At 39.6% G+C, this 21,228-nt stretch overlaps 3 protein-coding genes across 4 annotated transcripts; all 3 read right to left on the minus strand.

The window, feature by feature from the left end:
• Positions 1-2,527: 2,527 nt before the first annotated feature.
• On the minus strand, positions 2,528-3,887 carry hoxa9b (homeobox A9b). Its single transcript, XM_038976228.1, has 2 exons — positions 3,335-3,887; positions 2,528-2,766 (listed from the first exon to the last, which is right to left on the minus strand). Exons 1-2 carry the CDS (start codon positions 3,885-3,887, stop codon positions 2,528-2,530), a joined length of 792 nt encoding a protein of 263 aa, XP_038832156.1.
• A 4,011-nt stretch (positions 3,888-7,898) lies between these two features.
• On the minus strand, positions 7,899-9,844 carry hoxa10b (homeobox A10b). 2 transcript variants are annotated; one of them, XM_038977479.1, is made up of 2 exons: positions 9,052-9,793; positions 7,899-8,243 (listed from the first exon to the last, which is right to left on the minus strand). In XM_038977479.1, exons 1-2 carry the CDS (start codon positions 9,791-9,793, stop codon positions 7,966-7,968), a joined length of 1,020 nt encoding a protein of 339 aa, XP_038833407.1. In that variant the 3' UTR covers positions 7,899-7,965. The 2 variants fall into 2 exon arrangements, with proteins under 2 accessions (XP_038833407.1, XP_038833406.1); XM_038977478.1 differs by having other exon boundaries at positions 7,966-8,246; positions 9,034-9,844.
• A 4,218-nt stretch (positions 9,845-14,062) lies between these two features.
• hoxa11b (homeobox A11b) lies at positions 14,063-16,289 on the minus strand. The gene is made up of 2 exons (XM_038977483.1): positions 15,656-16,289; positions 14,063-14,295 (listed from the first exon to the last, which is right to left on the minus strand). Exons 1-2 carry the CDS (start codon positions 16,287-16,289, stop codon positions 14,063-14,065), a joined length of 867 nt encoding a protein of 288 aa, XP_038833411.1.
• Between the last annotated feature and the right edge of the window lie 4,939 nt (positions 16,290-21,228).

Raw genomic sequence — 21,228 nt, forward strand, 5'->3', positions numbered from 1 at the left:
AAATCTACCAATTAAAGCTTAACTGCTCTTTCTTTTATTGGTTTGGTTTCATTGGTTTCATTTTGGTGATAAAATTGGTGATTTATTGGCGATATTCTGTTTATTAATACACCAAAGGTATACAATGAATGTCCATCCATAACATGTAATGGGGTAAAGATAATTCTGCTGAACAGCCATTTTGTCGATGCAGTATCTCTGTGATAATTAACATGTAATCACCTCTCAAACCTCTCTCTGTTGCTCTGTTTGTGTCACCTTGGCCTCCTGTTTCAAAGTGAAAATGGACCAAAGAAAACATACTTTTAACTGCATATAAGTAGCCCGACGTCTGTCACATCTTGGACGGGCGTGTTATTCTCGTATTTCCTGCGTGCATTGAACTACACACTAGAATAGATGGTCGTTCGTCCCTATTCAAGCAGCCAGGCTGCAGGACATTTCGGTCTCAAACGTGACGTTGCTTCCACCTGGTGGTTATACGACGACAGCAACACAAAATGACCGCAAAGGTCAGTAGTTAGATAATGCATAGGCCTTTTTGTGACTGAATTACCATAATGTTGTGTTTCAACACATTAAATATATAGTTTTTTTTTTTAAATGATAAATTAAAATTGTTTCAATTGCTTACGATACCTATTGCAATAGGACCACAAAGGCGAGAACTTGAGATTAGTCATTGGTTGGAAACGGCAATAAAGCGTCGGTGTCAGCCAGCCTTTTGTGCCGGAAAACAACAAATGGATGTCTGGGCGCTGAAACAGTCTAATTGTTGGTGAACAGTCATAAAGTAATTCAAATAGAAAAAGCAGACAACATGGCTGAGCCCGCGTTTTATGGAGCAGCTTTCTGGATTAAGACCTTTGAAGACAGACCCCATCTGCGTCACAGCGCGGCCAAACAACACCATAGCAGGCCCTGTGAGTGTGGTAGTGTGAATTGTGTGTGTGTGTGTGTGTGTGTGTGTGACTGGAAACATAGGTGTTTTCAATGTGTTTGAATGAATGTTTTTTGAACGACGTGGTTAACCATGGTTGTGTGTAATTACAACCATTAAAATGTTTACCCCTTTAAAAATAGCCTGTATGAAAAGCATATTATAGTGATATTCAGACGCGAGGACTTGCATGGTGTTGCTTCCTTTCCGCTCTCAATCGCTTTGCGCCCCATAAACAGTTAAAGCTGTGATTGTGGTTTATTGCTGCATGGCAACCAATATCGTGTGCCAGTGCACATTGGCCTATAGCAAATAGCATGGAGCTGGCTTGTCCAATGTCCAGCAATGCGTTTTATATGTACTGTATGTTGGGATTCAGAACTCATGGTCGTGCTATTATAACAAGGCCTAAAGGAAAGGGAGAGAAGGGGCTGTTGAAACGGTGTGTGGTGGTACTAAGCCAACATGGACTACACGGGAAATGCCCGCTTTAAATCCACTAATCCTATATAGGCCTGTAGGATTTACATCTGTTCGCTTCTTTAGTACCTGTTGGATATAATTATGCTCATAGTCCTAGCCTACCTATACTCTCAAACTTTTACTAAATAAATAACATTTTCTGTAAATATTGAGTAGGGATATGTTTAATGTTTTAATAAATAGGCCTATTCATCTTGTGATAGTTTATCATACGCAACATTTATATCAGGCATAGGCCTAAACATGAAAAATATGGTTGCCTTTTTAAATGAAAATTATATCTGAATAATATGAAGTTCTGTAGCAACTATAGTTGTTATGTTTTGGATAGAAGGAAATAAATACAAATATCTTGTCAGATGTTGGACATTTATCAACAATTAGAACAATTAGAATCTTAGTAACAATTAATTCTCTGATTTCCAAACAATAAATATGGATTGCGACGCACAAAATAATTTGACATTTTATTTGATATTTCATACAAACGACTCTTCCATTTTAGAATCGGAATACTCTGACATTGAGGTATTTTGCGAGTGCACAGTGTTGCTCTAATTCCATAGACAAAACTGTTAAGGATTTTTATCCCAACAATTTAAAAAAAAATGTCACACCGACATGTTGCTTTCGGCAAAAAAGATGAATAAATAAATAGTCTGACAGGTAGTTGAAACACATTCAGGTAGTCAACGCATAAACATGATTATGCCTATAACATAGACTAAACTCTGGGTGAAAAAACACATAATCAATTCATGAAACATTTCATGCAACGAACATTAGACAATGTCTAACATGTAATCTGTGTGCATTAATGAAATGATTTACCAATTACATCCAAGTTATTGAGATAACATCAAAGTACCAATCAAACAAATAAGCATTATCAAACAGAGAACACTCTAGGAAGAAAACGAGCCGACAGATTTTACAACGACAACAACACAACAGTCCTACAGAACACAACAGACTATAGATCAAGCAAAATGTGGATAGATTGGCAACTATTTTCCAGAAATATCTTCGTTTCCTGAAAGTCCACCAATTGTAACTATTCACAGTTTATTCTACGGGTCTACAGGGCCCGCACGGCTCACCTTTTTAACATGTCTTTCGACGGTCCTTATTCCCTTTCTTCATCTTCATCCGGCGGTTCTGAAACCAGATTTTAATTTGTCTCTCAGTCAGATTAAGAACTCTTGCTACTTCGTATCTACGGTCGCGGGGGAGATACATGTTAAACAGAAACTCCTTCTCCAGTTCGAGAATCTGATACTTAGAGTATGGACAGCGCTTTTTTCTGGTGGATTTTGCATGAAGCCAGTTGGAGGATGGGTCATCTGAAAGAGGGTTCGACAAAAGCGAGACAGAGCTCATGAGAAATAGTGTTTCCACAAGAGTCAGAATGGTATTACAAACTGTGGATGACGAACAACAGCAGACAAGGTCTTGCTGAAATAGCCAACATGCAGTAGCTAATACAGTCAGCCGTTTGTGTGCTCGTTTCGGCCTTCTGACCCTAAGGCCTAGTCTACTGCCCACAACAGTGGGAAATTAACTGGTATAGTTTTGTCTATCATAATCCAAATAGCAAAATCATATTATCTTTCACAGTAGGTTTCAAACTAGATCGAGGAGGGGATGGGGTTTTGCTACTGTCGGTCAGTGGTACTGCTTTGGCGCAATATGGATCCATTCGTTATCAAATAATGGATACAATAATTCGACGTGAACTCAACCTTTACAGCAGGCCTATAGTATATCATAAATAATTTATTAACGTCAGCCTCTGACCTTATATTTCTAGATTCCTGCTTAATTCAACATGAATGAATTCCAAAGATCGAGACACATATGAGATAATGATCACCATTACGCATGAAGCCAAATGAAAGATGCCGCGCTTACTTGTGTTGATCTCCCTCTTTTCCTCTACGGTTGATGTGCTGCTCTCTTCGTTGGGTTTGGAGAAAATGGCATCACACGCGATCGTATCCTTCTCTGCGCGGAACGGTCCGTTGTCAATGTCGGACACAAGCGGTGTGTGCGTTTCCAGCGTTGTGCAGTCCCCATTTCCTATCAGCGGCTCGGGTTTGATATCATAGTTCATATTTGACGATAATCCCGTTAAACATATCGACGTAGAAACCGGCTCCAACGCCCAGGAACGCATAAACATCCCATCGGTATCTCCTGTTGGACAATGGTGGTGTAAATAGGGCTGGTGTGTTATAGATGCGCTGCTCGGAGGCTGATGAGCAGAAATGGGACTCCAAGACGCACTGAAAATAGAAGATTTTGTCTGCAAAGGGCACGATTCCTGACCGCCATATTCAGTTAGCATCGGCTGGCTCGCCTGTTCCAGCCCTGGTCCGCTTGAGTATGTGTGTGCCATAATATCCCCTTGGTCGCGGGGAAGATGAGAGTCTGCATAGTAACTAAGCGTGCCTAATGTCGACATGACAACAAATACACAAAGGCAACTAAACGTCCACTGTAATATATTTAGAAAAACAGGATCATGATACTACTTCGCTGCACCAAGAACCACCACATTCGTTCAATAAATTGAACCTTGGCCGGGATTGGATTGGGTGCCGCAGACACGTGACCGTGGGACAGAACAATAAATAATAAATCAGTCTACTCAACTAGCTAAATGGTCACCATTTTCCTCCGTTATATTTTTAATAGCAAAGTCATATGCCTATATCATTTTATACAAGCAGTAAGGTTTATGATTTCAGTTTTGAGATGAGACTTTAACGTTGATATGTTTTATATAGGTCTAGAAAGTGAGAGAGTATAGCATGTTTTTCTAGCCTCCTTAAATAATAAAGGAATGCAGCAAAGTAGTAAGGAGCTATATCTCCTCTGTGACGTATAGTCTTTACTACGCGCAGATTAAGACACATTCATTTCCTTCTAAGAACTCTCACCACCGATCTAAAATGTGGAATTCTATAGAATGAATTTATTCAATAAATTATCCAGTATCTATCAACATAATTCAGTCCATTATTGCCTATAGGCCTATAAGGGCAAAAGCTCCGAGGTTATTCCAAAATACTTTATAGCATTAGATTTGCGATATCGTTATATAGGCTACTTATTAAATAGGACTCTAAAGAAAATACATGCAGCAATATTATTTGGCCAAATACATACCCACATTTAAAAATAGTAGACCTGTGAGTTAATAGGCATATGTAACTATAGGTACGCTGATGTGAGTGTGAGTTGGCATTTGCCATATTAATCATATTTGCCATTTAATGCCATTTGATGTATTCATAATAAAGTCACAGGCAAACCTATAGGTTACCATATGTGCTGTGGCGTACATCATTTTCATTGTTATTAGGCTATTTATTACACGTGTTATTCAAACCTGATATTTCGATTGTCATCCGAGTAATGCTCTTCAAACGGTTTGAGATTATTCCATTTTGGTTCACTTAAATAAGGACAACTAAAACAGCAAATATTTTAGTGATACTGTCTCCACTGCTCTGGGATATGAACATTTAAATTCCATGTAAAACGTTATATATGTAGACCTATGTGGCCCTATAGGATAAACACACCAAGGGCCGGTTTCCCGGACACAGATTGAACCATAGTCCTGGACTAAAAATCATGTTCAGTAGAGAATCTCCAATGGATAACTCCCATTGAAAGGGCTTTTCAGTCATACATTTTTTATTATTTTTTATTATAGTGTGTATTATTAATTCCAACGAATGAATTAGATCTTACTTACCAAATTATTGTCCCAAATCGATTCGAAAAAGTTAAGACCGAATCTAAAAATGCATACGTCACATAGGCTATTATCTGATAGTAAGACTAGGACTATTATTTATATTTAAGACTGCAAAACACAGGCATATACAACCACTTACACAATATGTGTACACAAGGAACAAGCTATGTGTATTCTACCATCGAATTAGTGTTCAGAAATAAAAATACAATACTTCTACATAGTAGCATCAACATATCCAAGTGTCAATAGATTATGGAGAAAGATCCCGTTGTGTTAGTGTGTAAAACCATAACAGACCCTTACTATTTATGGACCAATGAGTGAACACTAGGACTGTCTGTGCGGCGCTTTTAGCTATCAAAGTGGGGAGAGAGAAAAAACGTTAGGTGCTATAGCAGTCTGTTTTTATCACGGGGGCTATTTAGTTGTTTTTCTTTAGGTTACAACCTGGCTGTCTGGACTAAATATCGCCAATAAAATCCATCCTTTGTGTCCATTGTGTGGCGCAGCAGACGCATCCGGCACTTCGAATCCGTGCCACTGGGAACGCTGCAGCAGCGCACGAGGCATTGGCCAGACTGCAATGATCATAACCGAGGCCTTGCAGTCCTTCCTCTCCCTCAAGCCAACTCGCTATCTCTCCCTCTGAGACATACAGGCCGCGTCTACTGCTCGTCTTTTGTTGTTGTTTTGAATAGATATGGCGATATATGTGAGGAACAAAATTTCCCTTGCAGCCCTGATTTTTTTGTTAGTTTTTTCTTTTTGTTATATACATCAGACTCGGCGCCAGGATAAAGTGACTAAGGGGGCAGTTGAAATCGGGGAATGGACTACATTTTGGGGGTTCTTGCATTGGAATTTTATTGAATTATGCTTATATCACGCTGTACCACAATAAACATACAGTTAAAAAAGCAGACTCCGAGATTTTTTTGTGCTTTTGAAGTCACAGGTTGGCGCGAAATCTGTAGGCTGTCTCCGCTGCACTGTATGCATGCTTATAATAGCCTAATGTCGACATGAGAGACAATTCATTTCCGCAGACACATGACATAAACAAATGCATCGGAATTGTTATAGAATATTCTACACACGATTAGGCTACTCAGTATATGTAGCCTACTTCCTTCGGGGCACAGCTCTGTTGCCAGAGACAATTTGGAGTGTTCTGTGAAGCGCAGAGTTTTTACTGAGGCAATTAAGGCAGTTTTGTGTGGTGAGGGAAAATACAGCCTAACAACACGAAACTACCTGAACCCCTCAACAGCCCTCTCTCCTCCTAAAGAAATAGATATAGTCTACAAGCATTTTTTTGACGCATTGATTCCGTTCGCACAACTGGAACAGATACAGTCGAAATCATAGGGATCCTATAATTCACTCTCATTCTATGCGTAATTGTAATTAGATGGTCAAAATTCTAGCATTTCTCAATGTTTACACTTCTTTTACACATAACACAACATTTGCACACCTGAAAAGATACAGTCCAAGTGGTGTGTCTTATTGCGTGCATATTTCACAGCGCTCCACATGTCGACAGACTGTGTCCTTTCATAGATAGCATATGATGATGAACCAAACTACCGCCAGTAATGTCCTTGAGAAAATAATGTTGTTTTCCGGGTCATTTTGCCACCATCTATCCAGTACACCCTGCAGTAAACAAGAGCGATCCCGATGGAGTGTCGTTGACCATAAAACTTCACAATGGTCATTTCATTTGTATCTATTTAGCCAGGATAGTCCACTCAGTAACACATGCCTCTCTTTTCCAGGGAGTCCTAGACAACAAGTGTAGTGATGCATCATGGCTATGACTCGGGCAATGATTCCTATTGAAATGAAGGGCATCAGCGTCACACAAAAGAGGAAACTGATGTTCTTTTTTTCTTTACTGTAAAACCAACCCGCAACTGAACAAATGGAAGCTCGTGGAATAAAGAGGGGGTCCCACCACCAGGCTATTCCTCTCGTGGGTATGAAAGATTACATTCTATACAAGAGAGATGATCTGTGGACTAAAGCATTCCAATGCAAGGTAAAAACGTGCCATGTTTTTATTGACTTACTTAGTGAGGCCAACAGACAACATATCAATTCATTTCACAGTATAGTCTCTCTATAGACAAAGCAATGACAATATGGGCAATATTATTAAAACGGTTTGGAGAGAACAATAAAAATATTAATAAAAATACGAGAAGGCAAACTGTAAACAATATTTACAAGTCTCAGATACGTTTCTTGTGTATAAATAAAACCCTTAACAAAATAGTTATTGTGTGATGCTTTTAGTATATATGGCTATAATACCAGCGAAATGTGCAGATATTAAATATCAAATCCATCGAGGCTCTTTAGCCATGACGTAACGTAGGCCTATATTGCTACAGGTTACAACATTTCCCCGAGAGCTATTCCAGCATGCACAGATGTCAATGCGTCCCTCAAGGTGGCTATATACATGTATTATGTACCACGAATGCCGATATTGTGCAGCTCTGGAACACTTAAGTCGTTCCATTTCTATAGTAACTGTTGGTATATACATAAAGGGAGCAACCATATGTTATGACAGTATAAATACATAACCACGACAAACTAAACAGAGACGTAATTCAGGTAAAATGTCAACAAAACGACATATCAATAAGTTAGCAATAGTAGCCCTAACCTACACGGTCATATTCACACGACAAGGGTTTCTCAAAGGAAGGCGCTCTGGCCATTGATGGAGGAGGGAGCCAAATACGGCACGAATGTCTCACGAAAAACTGAAGTTGTTCGCTAGCTCCCGATAGCTCCTGTTTTCCCGACTCATTTTTTTCAGTTTCATTCTTCGGTTTTGGAACCAGATTTTGACTTGCCTGTCTGTCAGGTGGACGCTGCGGCTGATCTCCAGGCGACGCTCACGAGTCAAGTACATATTGAAGAGAAATTCTTTCTCTAGCTCAAGAGTCTGGTGCTTGGTGTAGGGACAACGCTTTTTCCTGCCACTCCTCGCTGTCAGCCAGTTAGCTTTGGTTTCAGATGTTCCACCTCCTGTAGAAAGACATTGAAAGAGAAATTAGTGCGGGCAACATATTTTTCTTTCATGCTACTGCACTGATGTAACTTTAAAATAATTGTTGCCCAAATGTAATTATTGTACACAGAAATAATGCATTCCCCAATTCCATAACATGTTTGCATCTATAGACAAACACTGACCTAATACCTATCAAAATAAAAAATGTGTTGTCTAAAATTATCTTTAAATAGCCATCCTGAGCCCATGAGTTTATTTGACAGTAATACGAAGTTAATGTAGACACACACACACACACAATGCCCGTTGTATGCACATATTTTGTATCTATCCAAAAACCTAAGCTATTACATCCACGTTGTGCTCAAGATTCACTTAATTATATTTCAATGTAATAATACGCCTTTATTAAGACATAAAAGTAACTCATAGTCTGCTGAAATGATGGCTGCAGTTGCTGGTTTATGGGGAAGACTGAGGACATCAATGCGTTGTATTAGACAGATGTACTGGACAGGATTGGCCTTGCTGCTCCTCGTCATAAAATAATTTAAAAAAACTGGAGGAAATCCCAGCTCGTGGCCACTCTGTCAAACCCCACAAAGACATGCCTTTACCGCTGCGCATATAACCCACATATGGGGAAGTTTTCATGTCCACAATATAATCGATATAGCAGTAGGATATGCCTCTAAAAACCAAGGTTAACGCCAAGGCACATCTACACTGACTCGGGGGCATTGACACTACACTCCCTCCATGTACACCCATCAAGATCCCATTGTCATAAACGTCATATTTTGGATTTAGAGCAGTACTCACCTTTAACGGGTTTGTCTGGACTTTCTGCACAGCTCTCGGTGGGTTCGGCGGAGGACAAACCATCTACAGACGGTGCCCGGGTGTCCTCATCCGGAGCACATGGCGGTGGGTCAGGCAGTGCTTCACTCTCCCTCCTGCCTGTATCCACCACCGGGGTAGGAGACGGCGGTGAGGTGTCGAAACGGGCCGGACGTTGTAGAGCGAAGTGAGTAGGCTGTGGGTTCCGCTGAACGTCTTGATACACCTTTGAAGAGGTATATGTCTGAGACAGGCGGAAGTAACCGGGAACAGGCACGGTGCTGTTTGTAACCGGGCATGATCCCGGTGTTAACCGGGAATAGGAATTGTCTTCCGTCGTTGTTGACCCTTTAAGACACTTCTCTGATTCATACAGGCAATACGCATTCTCCTCTTTGATGCTCGGAGAGAATGAACAATGAGCAATTTGCTGCTGGTTGTTCGGCTGATCTACTCGACAAGATCTCGAAGTCTCTAGCCATGTTTCCATCCCTTGAATATGTGAATATGGGCCAGATGAGGGTACCATAGTTTGAGAATTGCTCTCGTTGCGTTTACTGAGCCCCGAGAAAAAAGCGCGGTTGGGTAGTCCATAAGAGTACTCGGAGCCTGGTGACAAATACACGCCGTTACTTTGGTAGTATGAGGCACCGCTCTCGGTTCGTCCGTGGATTAAGGAGTCCACTAAAAACGAGTTTCCACTTTGGTTGTCAGAGCATGACATCGTTGGCGTATAATTTGACGGAGGATGAGGATAGCCCTTTCTGGCTGACATTTCTTGTGCAAAACATGCTGAATATAATTACAGATACTCACACTTCTCTGCGCTTTAGCTGACAGCCAATTAAAACACAAGAAGAGAGACTCCTCCCATTGAAAGCACGTAATGCCATATTCATTTTGTTTAAAGATTTAATATAATACATGAAAAAGTAAAGGTAAGTGGTGTATTAAAAGCTATCAGTTCAACCTAAAATGGTGGATAGATAGTATAGGTGACATGACATGGGCTGCATTACCTTTTACGATAATCTGTGTTGTAAACATTGACCTCATGCACCCTCTCACACACACACACACACACACACACACACACACACACACACACACACACACACACACACACACACACACACACACACACACGAGAGAGGGGAAGATACAATCATACACAAAGAACTATGAACTATTTACATGTGAAGGGACAGTGCAAATAACTGCAGATGTCTTCAGACCTTGAAAACAGTTTAGTGGAAAGCTCGTTACACTTTCCTCTCCAGGAAGCGTCAAAACGTTGCTCTATTCAAATTCACAGAACATTGTGACAAAATATCTATTTGACTATTAGTTAATGTCCCTTAGTTACAAGCGTGAATGTGAGCTATTTAGCTACCAATTACAGATCATTTTACATGCGTAAACAATAATCAACTTGACAATATAAAGGCTAATAGGCCTACATGAAGCCAGAGTATAGTATTAGAACAAAACGAGTTTTCTACTTTGCTGCTGGTTAAGTCAGAAACAAAATAGGCTGTGGCAAAGATTGTTTACCTATCTTGTTAACATAATGGGAAATATAATCTAAAACAAACACGTTACAAACACGTTATTTATCAAAGACATGTGCATTTGTTATGAAAAACCTTGTGCGTAATTGGTGCGTAATGCATTTTACAAGTGTACAACTCGGCACGTTTAGATGATTTTATACACCGGCAGAACCAATTTCTGTGGGATCCCATTTATTTCCTTAAGAATCCAATTGAAAACAATATCCTCAGACTCATATCCCCAAATTGAATAGAAATAGATTAGGCCTATGTAAATCATAGCAATAGGCCTAGCTGTGTTATGTGGTTCTAACCACAGCCTTTATAAATACCACTGCCTTTAGTATTCACCCATGCAGTTAGGAAAAATATCATCCTTGCTATGTTTGTTACTATAATTACCACGGTTATATTACGTTATTGTTCTGATACCAAAAACATTATATGGTGCGACTTATTTGGGATTTTATCCGATTTAGAAATTAATTTAAAAAAAGGAATAGCCTAAGCCATTGATTTGAGTGGGTACTAGTCTCATGACGTGTGTAGAATAATTTCAACAGCCTGTTTATTTACCTCTAGCCAGTGGTACTTAAAGTTATTATTAAGTTATTATCATACTTAAAATCATTTAATGCATGTCTCCTTATAGCGGCTAATAAAATAATGTTAACAATACTTCCTCTGTTCCAAGTTATTCTTGCAACGGGACAAAAAAATATGCCTGCGCCCCTCGTGCGTAATGTGGCACTTTACTACATCCGCTAACAGCTATTTTATTTTTCACTGGAGACTAAAAAGCCCTCCGGTAGGCTATGGGATACTCAGCTACAATGTTCCCCTTCCCAACACACACACAAACTAAACACATGTTATAATCTAACGTTTCGTATTTGGTAAACTATGGTAATAATGACTCAAATAAGAACCATTCGAATAGTTCGTGTTATTTTTCCAGAAAAACGTCATAGACATCTCTAGACAGCATACGGCCTATGTTTAAAGTTATTTTCCGTTTAGCATATTGGTTATATTGAGATGTATATTGTATAAAATAACCACAAGCTATTCTGTGCTGTGAAACGGTAGGTAGGCCTATTCAGTCATCCTCTCCCATATGGAATACATTTGTTCTAATACATTGTGTCATCTAATATTATATTTCCAATAATGTGTATTTCAGCTATAAACCAGCTTTATATATCATTTTCTAGCAGAATGGAAAGGCTCTTTACAAAAACGCCTCACTTTATCCCATTTTACCAAGAAAAAATGGACCACACACGTATTTGTTTTCCCATTTCGAGCATTTTGAAATATATTTCGATAAAAATAAGAGAATATGTCACAATTATACACACATAGGGATAATTACCTGAACAATGAAACCCTGTAATGGAATGAGTCTGTGAATCTTTGGATGTTTGATGCATGGGAAGTAGTCTCGGCCAGAGTTCCGTTCACATCACGGCATTGATCCATGACATTGATCCGAGCAGCGCCTCCCAGTGGAACAAACAAACAACCACGTTCGAACTGCAGATTCCATCCTGAATATATTCCTGCCCGTGCACGCTGAGCTGCTGAGACAAATGAAGAAGGAAAAGTCCGCGAACACAAGCTTTCAATGCTCCCAGGCAGGCAGCCGTTGTTTTTAAAGCCCTTAGTCACAGTTAATAACCTTGGTCTCAGACGGTTTATTGCACTACACTCCAATTGTACAAATGCTCCAGACGAAGACGCGTTTTATGGCCAAGTTGCTGCAGCAACAGGGAGGATGTGTCCGTAAAGGCGGCATTCCGGCTGGCCTGACTGGACAGGATGCACGGCCCAACACCATCACCCGGACTGGCTGCAGTCGGCCATCTACACTAGCTTAATGCTGCTATCCCTCTTAATTGGTGTTTTCACTAGCCCACTATTCATGAACGCCCATAGGCTTTGAACTATAAGACATTAACCGAAATATTGACAAACATTAGCCAGTTTTACACATAGGCCTAATACACAATCAGTAGGTCTAATATCAACATTTAGCAATATAATAAAACAACAACTGATCAAGTTTATTTTAAATGTAGGCCTACCTTAAGTATTTTGCTTTATTTATTTAAAGTAGGCTATACATTCTCTTTTATAGGCCTAGTATTATTTTTGAAACAATAAACTTAAACGCGGGACATTTAAACTCCAGACGTTGATTGTATATAAAAGTCGTCCGGTGATAGATGGTTTAGCATGGTACATAAAGTTGAATAAAATAACGTGCTAGACAACCTTTTGGGTGGAACTTCCGTAATGGATATTTAACATTAATGGCACAGGATCCCATTTCGGCCCATGGGGGCAATGTAAAGTCAAATACATCATACATCTGATATGACCCACGCAGCCAGGTTTTATGTCGAGAATCATACAAGGAGATCTTTTCTCGAGACATATAGACCCATTCATCCAATTTAGAAAATAAACTAAGAAAACAAAGGGAAAGGTCTCGACCTGTGACTCGTATGTCTCCAATAGGGTGTGTGAAATAGGCTAAGCCTATATAGGGCCTAATCATTCCAAAAAACATCGTAGGGTATTTACACCGAGGAACATTTGAATTGGCTCAAAAATGAAGACAAAGAACTAAAATGTCCCACAATTAGGCAATTTCGGCTCAATGTATTGGAGCAGCTTTTCTCTTGCCAAAAACGCAGGAAAATAGCTGATATGTTCCGACATTGAGAACTTAAACAAAACGAACACTTTCAAGTATCAGGGTTGATTGAACAATTTTACAATATAACCTTTGTATGTCGAATATTTCACGAGAACAACAACAATGACAATCAATGCATAAATAACAGGCCTATGTTAAACTATAGCCTAGTCCTTATGTGCGTGTGTAATGGCGACAACAAACAACCAACAAAGTTTGGGATAAATCATGCCTTCTCGTCATGGAAAAGGTATGTCCTCTTTGTAGGTGTATATATAATAAATGTAAAGATACAGGTTGTTAAATATGGTACATAGTTAAATGTCGAATTTGACATGAAATGGGCGCGCGTAAATCAAACTTTCGTGTAATTCATGCATTATGCATTGATGCCAATTAAATAATTTGCTCAAAAATGTGACTTTTACGCAAGTTAGGATTCGACCAAATATATGTTCTGTTTTGGTGGCACCACACTTTCGTAACAACAAATAGAAAGATCAAAAGATCAACAAGAAAATCACCTAAAATGAAAATAGGCCAATACTAATAATAATAATAATAATACACTAGATATTACTCTCAACAAAATAAGTATGGTGGACAAATACATCTACAAATGTCCGTTCATCACGGGAGAGGTGTAATCAGGAATTTGCAGACCAACGAACTTTAAATTAGCGATTGAGCTTCATGCATGCCTTGTCTGAGGGGAGATGACATCCATCCGCCAGTGTTAAAGCATAGGGTTCGTGGTATAATACTGAAAACGGTCTCTGTTCAGTTTCTTCTCTTTCATCCTCCTGTTTTGAAACCAGATTTTAACTTGGCGGTCGGTGAGATTGAGCATCCTCGAAAGTTGAAGACGTTTCTCCTTGTTGATGTAAACACTGAAAAAGAACTCCCTCTCCAATTCTCTGATTTGGTATTTGGTGTATGGACATCTCTTCTTACGGGTTCTCTGTCCACCTGAAAGGAAGAGTTGCAATTCAGATAGAAAGATCAAACAGGGAGCTGCTTTCGTTCTGGGAAAAATACATAAATGGTGTCAAAGGGGTTATAAACAAGGGTCTAAATAGACTGACAACAAGTTGAGGCTTTTGTAAAAAAAAAAAAAATCATAAAAACTAAAACTGAAAGCCTTGAATTAAGGTTGAAACTGGATAAATGTTTTTGGCCATGTTTTGCTTTTAATAAGCATGAAATCCCAACATTTCTATGCATATTTAGGGTACATTATGCAACATAATCATGACATTTCTTGGAGTTCAGTATATGGAAATGACGGGTGGGTGGTAAAAAGCAATAGCCCTAATAATAACACCTCTGGACAACATCAAACACCTCACAAAAGGAACATCATTACAAAAACGCAGTGGTTAACGCTTTCTAGTGCTGTGTATACTAGCCTAATGTATTCTACGGTGTATGCTGTGCTTTCTACACATTTTCTATGTAATGTGTATGTTTTTATAGATTTTATGGATCCCAGGACTCTCTGGAAAACAGTGCCCACTGGGCAAAAACTGGTTGAATCAACGTTGTTCCACGTCATTTCAACCAAAAAATTAAATGTGATGAAGTCGAATCAACATGGAAACCTGATTGGATTTGCAAAAAGTCATCAATGTAAGGGAATCTAGTCTGTTATTCACCCAACTTCTAACCTAAATCCAATGACAGGGTGGCATTTTTGGTTGATTTCACGTTGAATTCACGTTAGTTGACAAATCAACCAAATGTAAATCAAAATTAGACGTTGAACTGACGTCTGTGCCCAGTGGGTGGCAATTGTTACTGAGTGGACCATCCTCCTGGCTAAAAATATTAAAGAATCAATTAAATCAATTACATTTTAAAAATTATTTACTTTATCACCTTATACTATATCACTAAGATTATATTAATATAATAACAATATACCATTCAGGTTATAGGGGGAACCATGCAGCACATATTCAATACGTCCCTGGGTTATAATGTATAAAAATATAATTTTGCAATAAATCTATCAATTCATTAAGTTCTCGTTGCAGTCGTTTGATACGTTATGAAAAGTAAGCCAAGCTATGCGTCTATAAACTAGAACAACTAATAGGCCTACAAAGAATGCTCGAATATTTTAGAATGGGAAATTCTCTGTCTTTCACGGCCAATTTCAGTTCCAAGCACGTGATCTTGTCGTTTATAACAAAGTTTTTGTTGGGGTAGATCTACAGCCCCACAATAAACCTTATGCGCTTATAAAACAGCATATAAACGCCTTAACAGCAGCGCGTTAGATTGCAAACTTTCTCACAGAACTGGTGCACGTCGTCTTTATACTCACGGCTGGCGCTATATTTCTCCTCATTGTTGCCGGAAGAAGACACGGGACTGCAGCTCACCTCGCCCGGCGGTCCCTCCTCTGTATCCCGGCACTTGTCGGAACCGGTCACCGGAACTGTAGGTTGTTTGGTGACAGTTCTGTCCACGGAGTGTTCGCTTGTTGGTGTGGTGTCTGCGCTCCCTTGAGCAGTATCGAAAAACTGATCAAATGCTTGCGGTAACACTCCATTCCTACTCACACTGCCCTGGAGACTTGATGTAGGATTGGAGCTGCTGGAGTGATAGACATCACTGGAGTTATTTCTCGTGAATATTTCCCCCAAGGTGGTCGAGCTTGATAGACAGTCCCTATGCACCGTGTCCTCAGTGGGGTAGCAGTGTGACATACCGCCCCTATGGTGGTGCCATTTACTGGAGCTACCAATGCCATGATAGTCCCTGAAAGCTACCTCTCTGACAGACGGAAGCTGTGGCAGAGTTGAGGATGGGTAGGAATATGTCAAGGGACAAGAAGACTGACTCTGGTGGGACAAAAAAGGAGGGAGGCTTGAGAAGTCTGTTCCCGAGACGTAATAGGTGCAGCTGCCGGGCAAATACATATTAGACCCAACTGGGACCCGCTCATCAAAATCCATAATGATTCGATCTTGCGTAGCCTGTAGCCTACTCTAATAGTCTACCAACCCTCCCTTCGCATCGTTCCTATGTGCTGCTAGGCTCCAGTCACTTTGAAGCAGATCCGTTGAGCAACAAATTGTAAGACGTGAAGCTGACGTGCAGTTTGTTCTCCATCCATTCCTCAGAGCGCCAGTCATGTGACCAGGGGCAGAACTGGACAGAGACGTTAGTTCAACTGATGCGTTGCAATGAGTGAATGCGTTTCTTAATTAAAGTGTGTCATATGAAATTATTTTCCAAATGTATAAGTAACCATACCAAATAATGTATTGGTATGGTTTGAAACACCTTTGAGGTCACGGTAAATCAAGGCCTTGTTGCAGCATGTGCGAATAACCTTTGTTATTAACGACAATCCTGGGGTTAATACTTTTGAATATGATTTTCATGTGTTATATACTCTTTATCTCTGGAACATACATTGGTCAATATGGCGCATATGCTGTTGTATGGACGCATAAAGGCATTGTAAAGTGTATGGGTAAAATACAGTTTGTATGAAATACAATTATACCAGAACAACCCAGAGCCTTCTATTTGCCATAAAAGGCTCCGGATCAATCTATTTCGACAACCACTATGCCTTTTCCACTAATGTATTACGCTAGTAGTAATATTAGCCTACAGCATGTGGGCTAAGGCTGCAAGAAGAATACATTTGTATTATACAGAAGCCCATCTCAATCTAGCGCTATATCAATATATTTGTACGCATTTCCATTTCTATATATCAATATATTTGTACGCATTTCCATTTCTATATTTCAATATATTTGTACGCATTTGCATTTCTGTATATCAATATATTTGTACGCATTTCCATTTCTATATATCAATATATTTGTACGCATTTCCATTTCTATCAGTATATAAATGGATAGGCTTTATGCAAATTCAGAATCCATTATATTTCCTATAAGACCTACCCGAAGTTAGAATTGTCACTTGTTGACCAAAACAATTTCTCGTGTCTCAATCTCAATCTCTTATGGCTAAATAATTTGGTGCAGGGCCGTAGCATAGCAAGACTAGCGTCAGATTGTAATACTATTGTGGGGCACTCTAAAAATGAATATTGCGTTCAACATTACAGGAAATGGGACATCTCTTGGATATTCTAATACACATATAGCCTAAAGTAAAATATGGTTCATAATAAACGAAACTATTGCACCTAGTGAGAGTACGATACCTGAATGGAATGGCAGCATACGCGCGTAATGCATTCTCTTTCCTATCATCTGCATCAGTGGACACGTTTTGCGCTGACATAAGTGTTCTAAAATGCAACAATAGAGTTCAGGGTATATAGCACCAACCAACAAAATCAGCTCGAGTCAGACATGTTTTATTGCACTTTGCAGTTGGCTGTGTAGTTGCCATTGTCAGAACAGACATGTGGGGACTGCTGCGGCCGGCGTGCTCACCAGACGACTAGATGGCATTCATGAAGTTCAATGAAACGAGACTCAAAACAAGGCTCCAGGTGAGTACTTAGGCCTGTGCGTAAAATGGAGACTGTAATGTCTTGGAATTGTTGGAATGCATGTAATTTGTAGGCTACAAAATATTGAATGATCAAATGGTTCGTTAAATAATACAACTTTATGGCAAAAGCCTAATGGTTCTATTCTCTGTGAGCATGACATGAGTCCCTTAGGCTAACTATATATAGGTTAAAAAGCATTTTAAACCATGCTAAAGTATGTCGTTTGTTGTATCCCATTCTTCAGATTGCACAGTCAGTCTCGTTTTGCGTGCTGCAGAACTCAAGTTCGGGGGAGGAAAAGGGTCACCATTTGTGAGAAAGGGGCCACAAACACCCCTGCCCTGTGCCCCGGATGAAGTTCATTCGTTTATTACCGTGACAAATGTCTCAATGGTTAATTCGCGTTAACTGTTTGATAGGCCTATTGCAGGTTTCCCCAAACTCGGTATGAAACGCCTATAAATTCGAATTAAAAGTTGTCAACAAATAAAATAGGATGCTAATCTTTACTTTTGAAAAATAAATGACATGAAAAATATAGCTATTTGATACGAGTTGTTTGTTTTACCTTTTTTGTTCAGCTGTAACATGGCTGATCAACAAATGGGTGGTCACTTTCAAGATGAACACATATACTCCACCAAGCTCATCAACAAGGCTATATGCCAAAGATATTGGTGAATTTCTCAAATGTTGCAGTGATTTGACATGTTTAGCTAAATGATGGTGTTTTGGATGACTTTTCCAATCTAGCCGAATGAAATGAGCCTATACCCATAGCCACGAAGGCTGTTTTTCAAATGGAATGGTCTCGTTAAGAACTCGTCAACATGTGAGAGGCAGGTGTTATAGAACAAGTGTTATGTATCTTACACGCTCCATTGCCATTGACTTTAAATAGAAAACATTTGTACTTTACCACTACTTGGGTGTGAGCCATTTTTCCACTGGCGCGCCCTCATATTTATGCCATTTAGATGTTGTTTTTCTGTATAGGCGCTATAGGCTTTACTGCCTTTAACGAGCATTTCTTCAGGCTGGGGTGAGGGGAGTTTCGCCTACATCTCTACGACACAAGTGCCTTGCACTTGGAAATGTGGAACCTCACAGCTTTATGTCTCTCTATACTGCCTCTTTACAGTAGATGAGATGGGTGGGGGGAACATTACAGCTTTATGTCTGTCTATACTGCCTCTTTACAGTAGATGAGATGGGTGGCGGGAACATTACAACTTTATGTCTCTCTATCCTGCCTCTTTACAGTAGATGAGATGGGTGGGAGGAACATTACAGCTTAATGTCTCTCTATCCTGCCTCTTTACAGTAGATGAGATGGGTGGGAGGAACATTACAACTTTATGTCTCTCTATCCTGCCTCTTTACAGTAGATGAGATGGGTGGGAGGAACATTACAGCTTAATGTCTGTCTATACTGCCTCTTTACAGTAGATGAGATGGGTGGGGGGAACATTACAGCTTAATGTCTCTCTATCCTGCCTCTTTAGAAGAGACGGCTGACAGCAGGAGAAGCATAGCACAGAGGAGGAGAAAATAAACATGATAGACCTAATCTCATAACTAAAGACATCATGATAAAAGAAGACGTACGCCAAGAGATGCTTATATGGAAGCTGTACGGCAAGAGCTGCTTATGGAAACGAAAAGGGAGTAACCGAGTATGCTTTAGTTGGCAGTGCCATAAGAACCCTGGACGCATTGGCTATGTTGTTGCAACAAGCGGAACTCCCATCACCATCCTCCTAAAAGTCTCGGATAGTTTAAGGACATACTTGCAGTCAAGAGTCCTGGAAGCAGGATTTTAAAAGACAGCTTTGTGTGGGACGAACCATTCAACATGTGAACCCCTTAGATATTGTTTACTTGAGTTATAAGGTTATAATCGTCGTAATAATAACGTCATATTTGTAATCACACCATTAACTACCATTCTTTCTTATTATAGACTATCATTATTATTATTACTACAGTTACTATTAGTAAATAGCAGTATAGTTATAGCAGGCATACTTGTTATTTATTACCATAACTAATTATAATGATAATGACTATACACTCTTAGAAAAAAAGGCGGATTCTAGAACTTAAGGGTTCTTCGGCTGTCCCCATAGGAGAACCCTTTAAATAGAACCCGTTTTGGTTCCAGGTAGAACCCCTTTGGGTTCCATGTAGAGTTCTTTCTATAGATGGTTCTTACCTGGAACCAAAAAGGGTTCTCCTATGGGGACAGCCGAAGAACCCTTTTCGAACCCTTTTTTTCTAAGAGAGTATTGTGTAGCATTGCATTTGATCATTTGATCGACTGGGGCCTACTTTGTGTAAAACGTCACATTTTAAAAACGGAAATGTGTCTGGACCCCCGAGCCATTTAATTGCATGGTAAAGCACCGTTAACAGTCATTACAATGCTTATGTTTTGGGGTTGGTGTTGGAAATTGGACAATAACTAATGTGCTGAATATTCTAATTCAATCCATTGAAAGTCCAGACTGTAAAGCAACATGTACTGTACATGTCCAAGACAAGCGTACAGAAGTTTACAACAGTTATTTAAATGAGTATGTATATTTGATTCAATTAAATTGATGTGTACGGACTTGCTCACTTGAATATCAAACTTCAATTGCATGATTTAGAAAAAGATGAATATGAATAGAACAAGAGTATAGCAGGGATGACTTGGAATTCCCATTGCCCCTTTTATTTAAATGATCTTTCTGGTTTTAGAAGATATCTGATGTATTCCATTGACTGTTATATGTATCTCATGCAGGGAATTGAACAGTTCTCTGCTGGTCTACTATAGACCACACCCAAGTGTACACCGGACTGGAATCACTTGAAGTGTTGCAGTCAAATTAGCCTTTGGGTGGCAGCAAAAACAGTACAATCATGAATTGTATCCATTAGTGCACACCGTAGCAAAACGTTTTGCAATTGAAAACCTTTCGCAATGAAAACGGATGTTTTTTATTGGACAAGTTCAGGTTAGCCTCTCCCTTTTCCCAGTTTGTTTTCTTCTCTTTGGTTACCAGTGATAGGACCCAGGATATATATGTAAGACGCTCCAGTCCAGACTTGCACAAATTCCAGCGCCATAATTTCCCTCGACCCCGCACCTATAGTGGGACCTCTCCTTGGTGGGACATACTGAGTAATGTGGGTGTAGCATAAAGGCACAGTTCAGTGATTTTACATATTTACACATTTGTTTCCTTACCTTGAAAGCAGTCTATGTACAAGTGACTGCAATCCACACAACAACAAAAAAACAGTGTGTAGTTGCGTGCGTGATGCGTGCTTAAAAGTCAACATTCAGAAGACCCCCATGATGTAGAATACAAGGACTAATCACGTGGATGTCAACTATATATTACAAAAATGACATG

The sequence above is a fragment of the Salvelinus namaycush genome, chromosome 37 (genome assembly GCF_016432855.1).
Source record: "Salvelinus namaycush isolate Seneca chromosome 37, SaNama_1.0, whole genome shotgun sequence".
Taxonomy (NCBI): Eukaryota; Metazoa; Chordata; class Actinopteri; order Salmoniformes; family Salmonidae; genus Salvelinus; species Salvelinus namaycush.

What these genes read in the sequence shown, in the direction of transcription:
- hoxa9b (XM_038976228.1), bottom strand. Translation starts at nt 3,887, where the DNA reads ATGTCGACATTAGGCACGCTTAGTTACTATGCAGACTCTCATCTTCCC. An exon ending in AAAGAGGGAGATCAACACAA is followed by an intron (nt 2,767 to 3,334) that starts GTAAGCGCGGCA and finishes ACCCTCTTTCAG; the next exon opens with ATGACCCATCCTCCAACTGG.
- hoxa11b (XM_038977483.1), bottom strand. Translation starts at nt 16,289, where the DNA reads ATGGATTTTGATGAGCGGGTCCCAGTTGGGTCTAATATGTATTTGCCC. An exon ending in GGAGAAATATAGCGCCAGCC is followed by an intron (nt 14,296 to 15,655) that starts GTGAGTATAAAG and finishes TCTTCCTTTCAG; the next exon opens with GTGGACAGAGAACCCGTAAG.
- hoxa10b (XM_038977478.1), bottom strand. Translation starts at nt 9,844, where the DNA reads ATGTCAGCCAGAAAGGGCTATCCTCATCCTCCGTCAAATTATACGCCA. An exon ending in AGGTGAGTACTGCTCTAAAT is followed by an intron (nt 8,247 to 9,033) that starts CCAAAATATGAC and finishes AATGTCTTTCTA; the next exon opens with CAGGAGGTGGAACATCTGAA.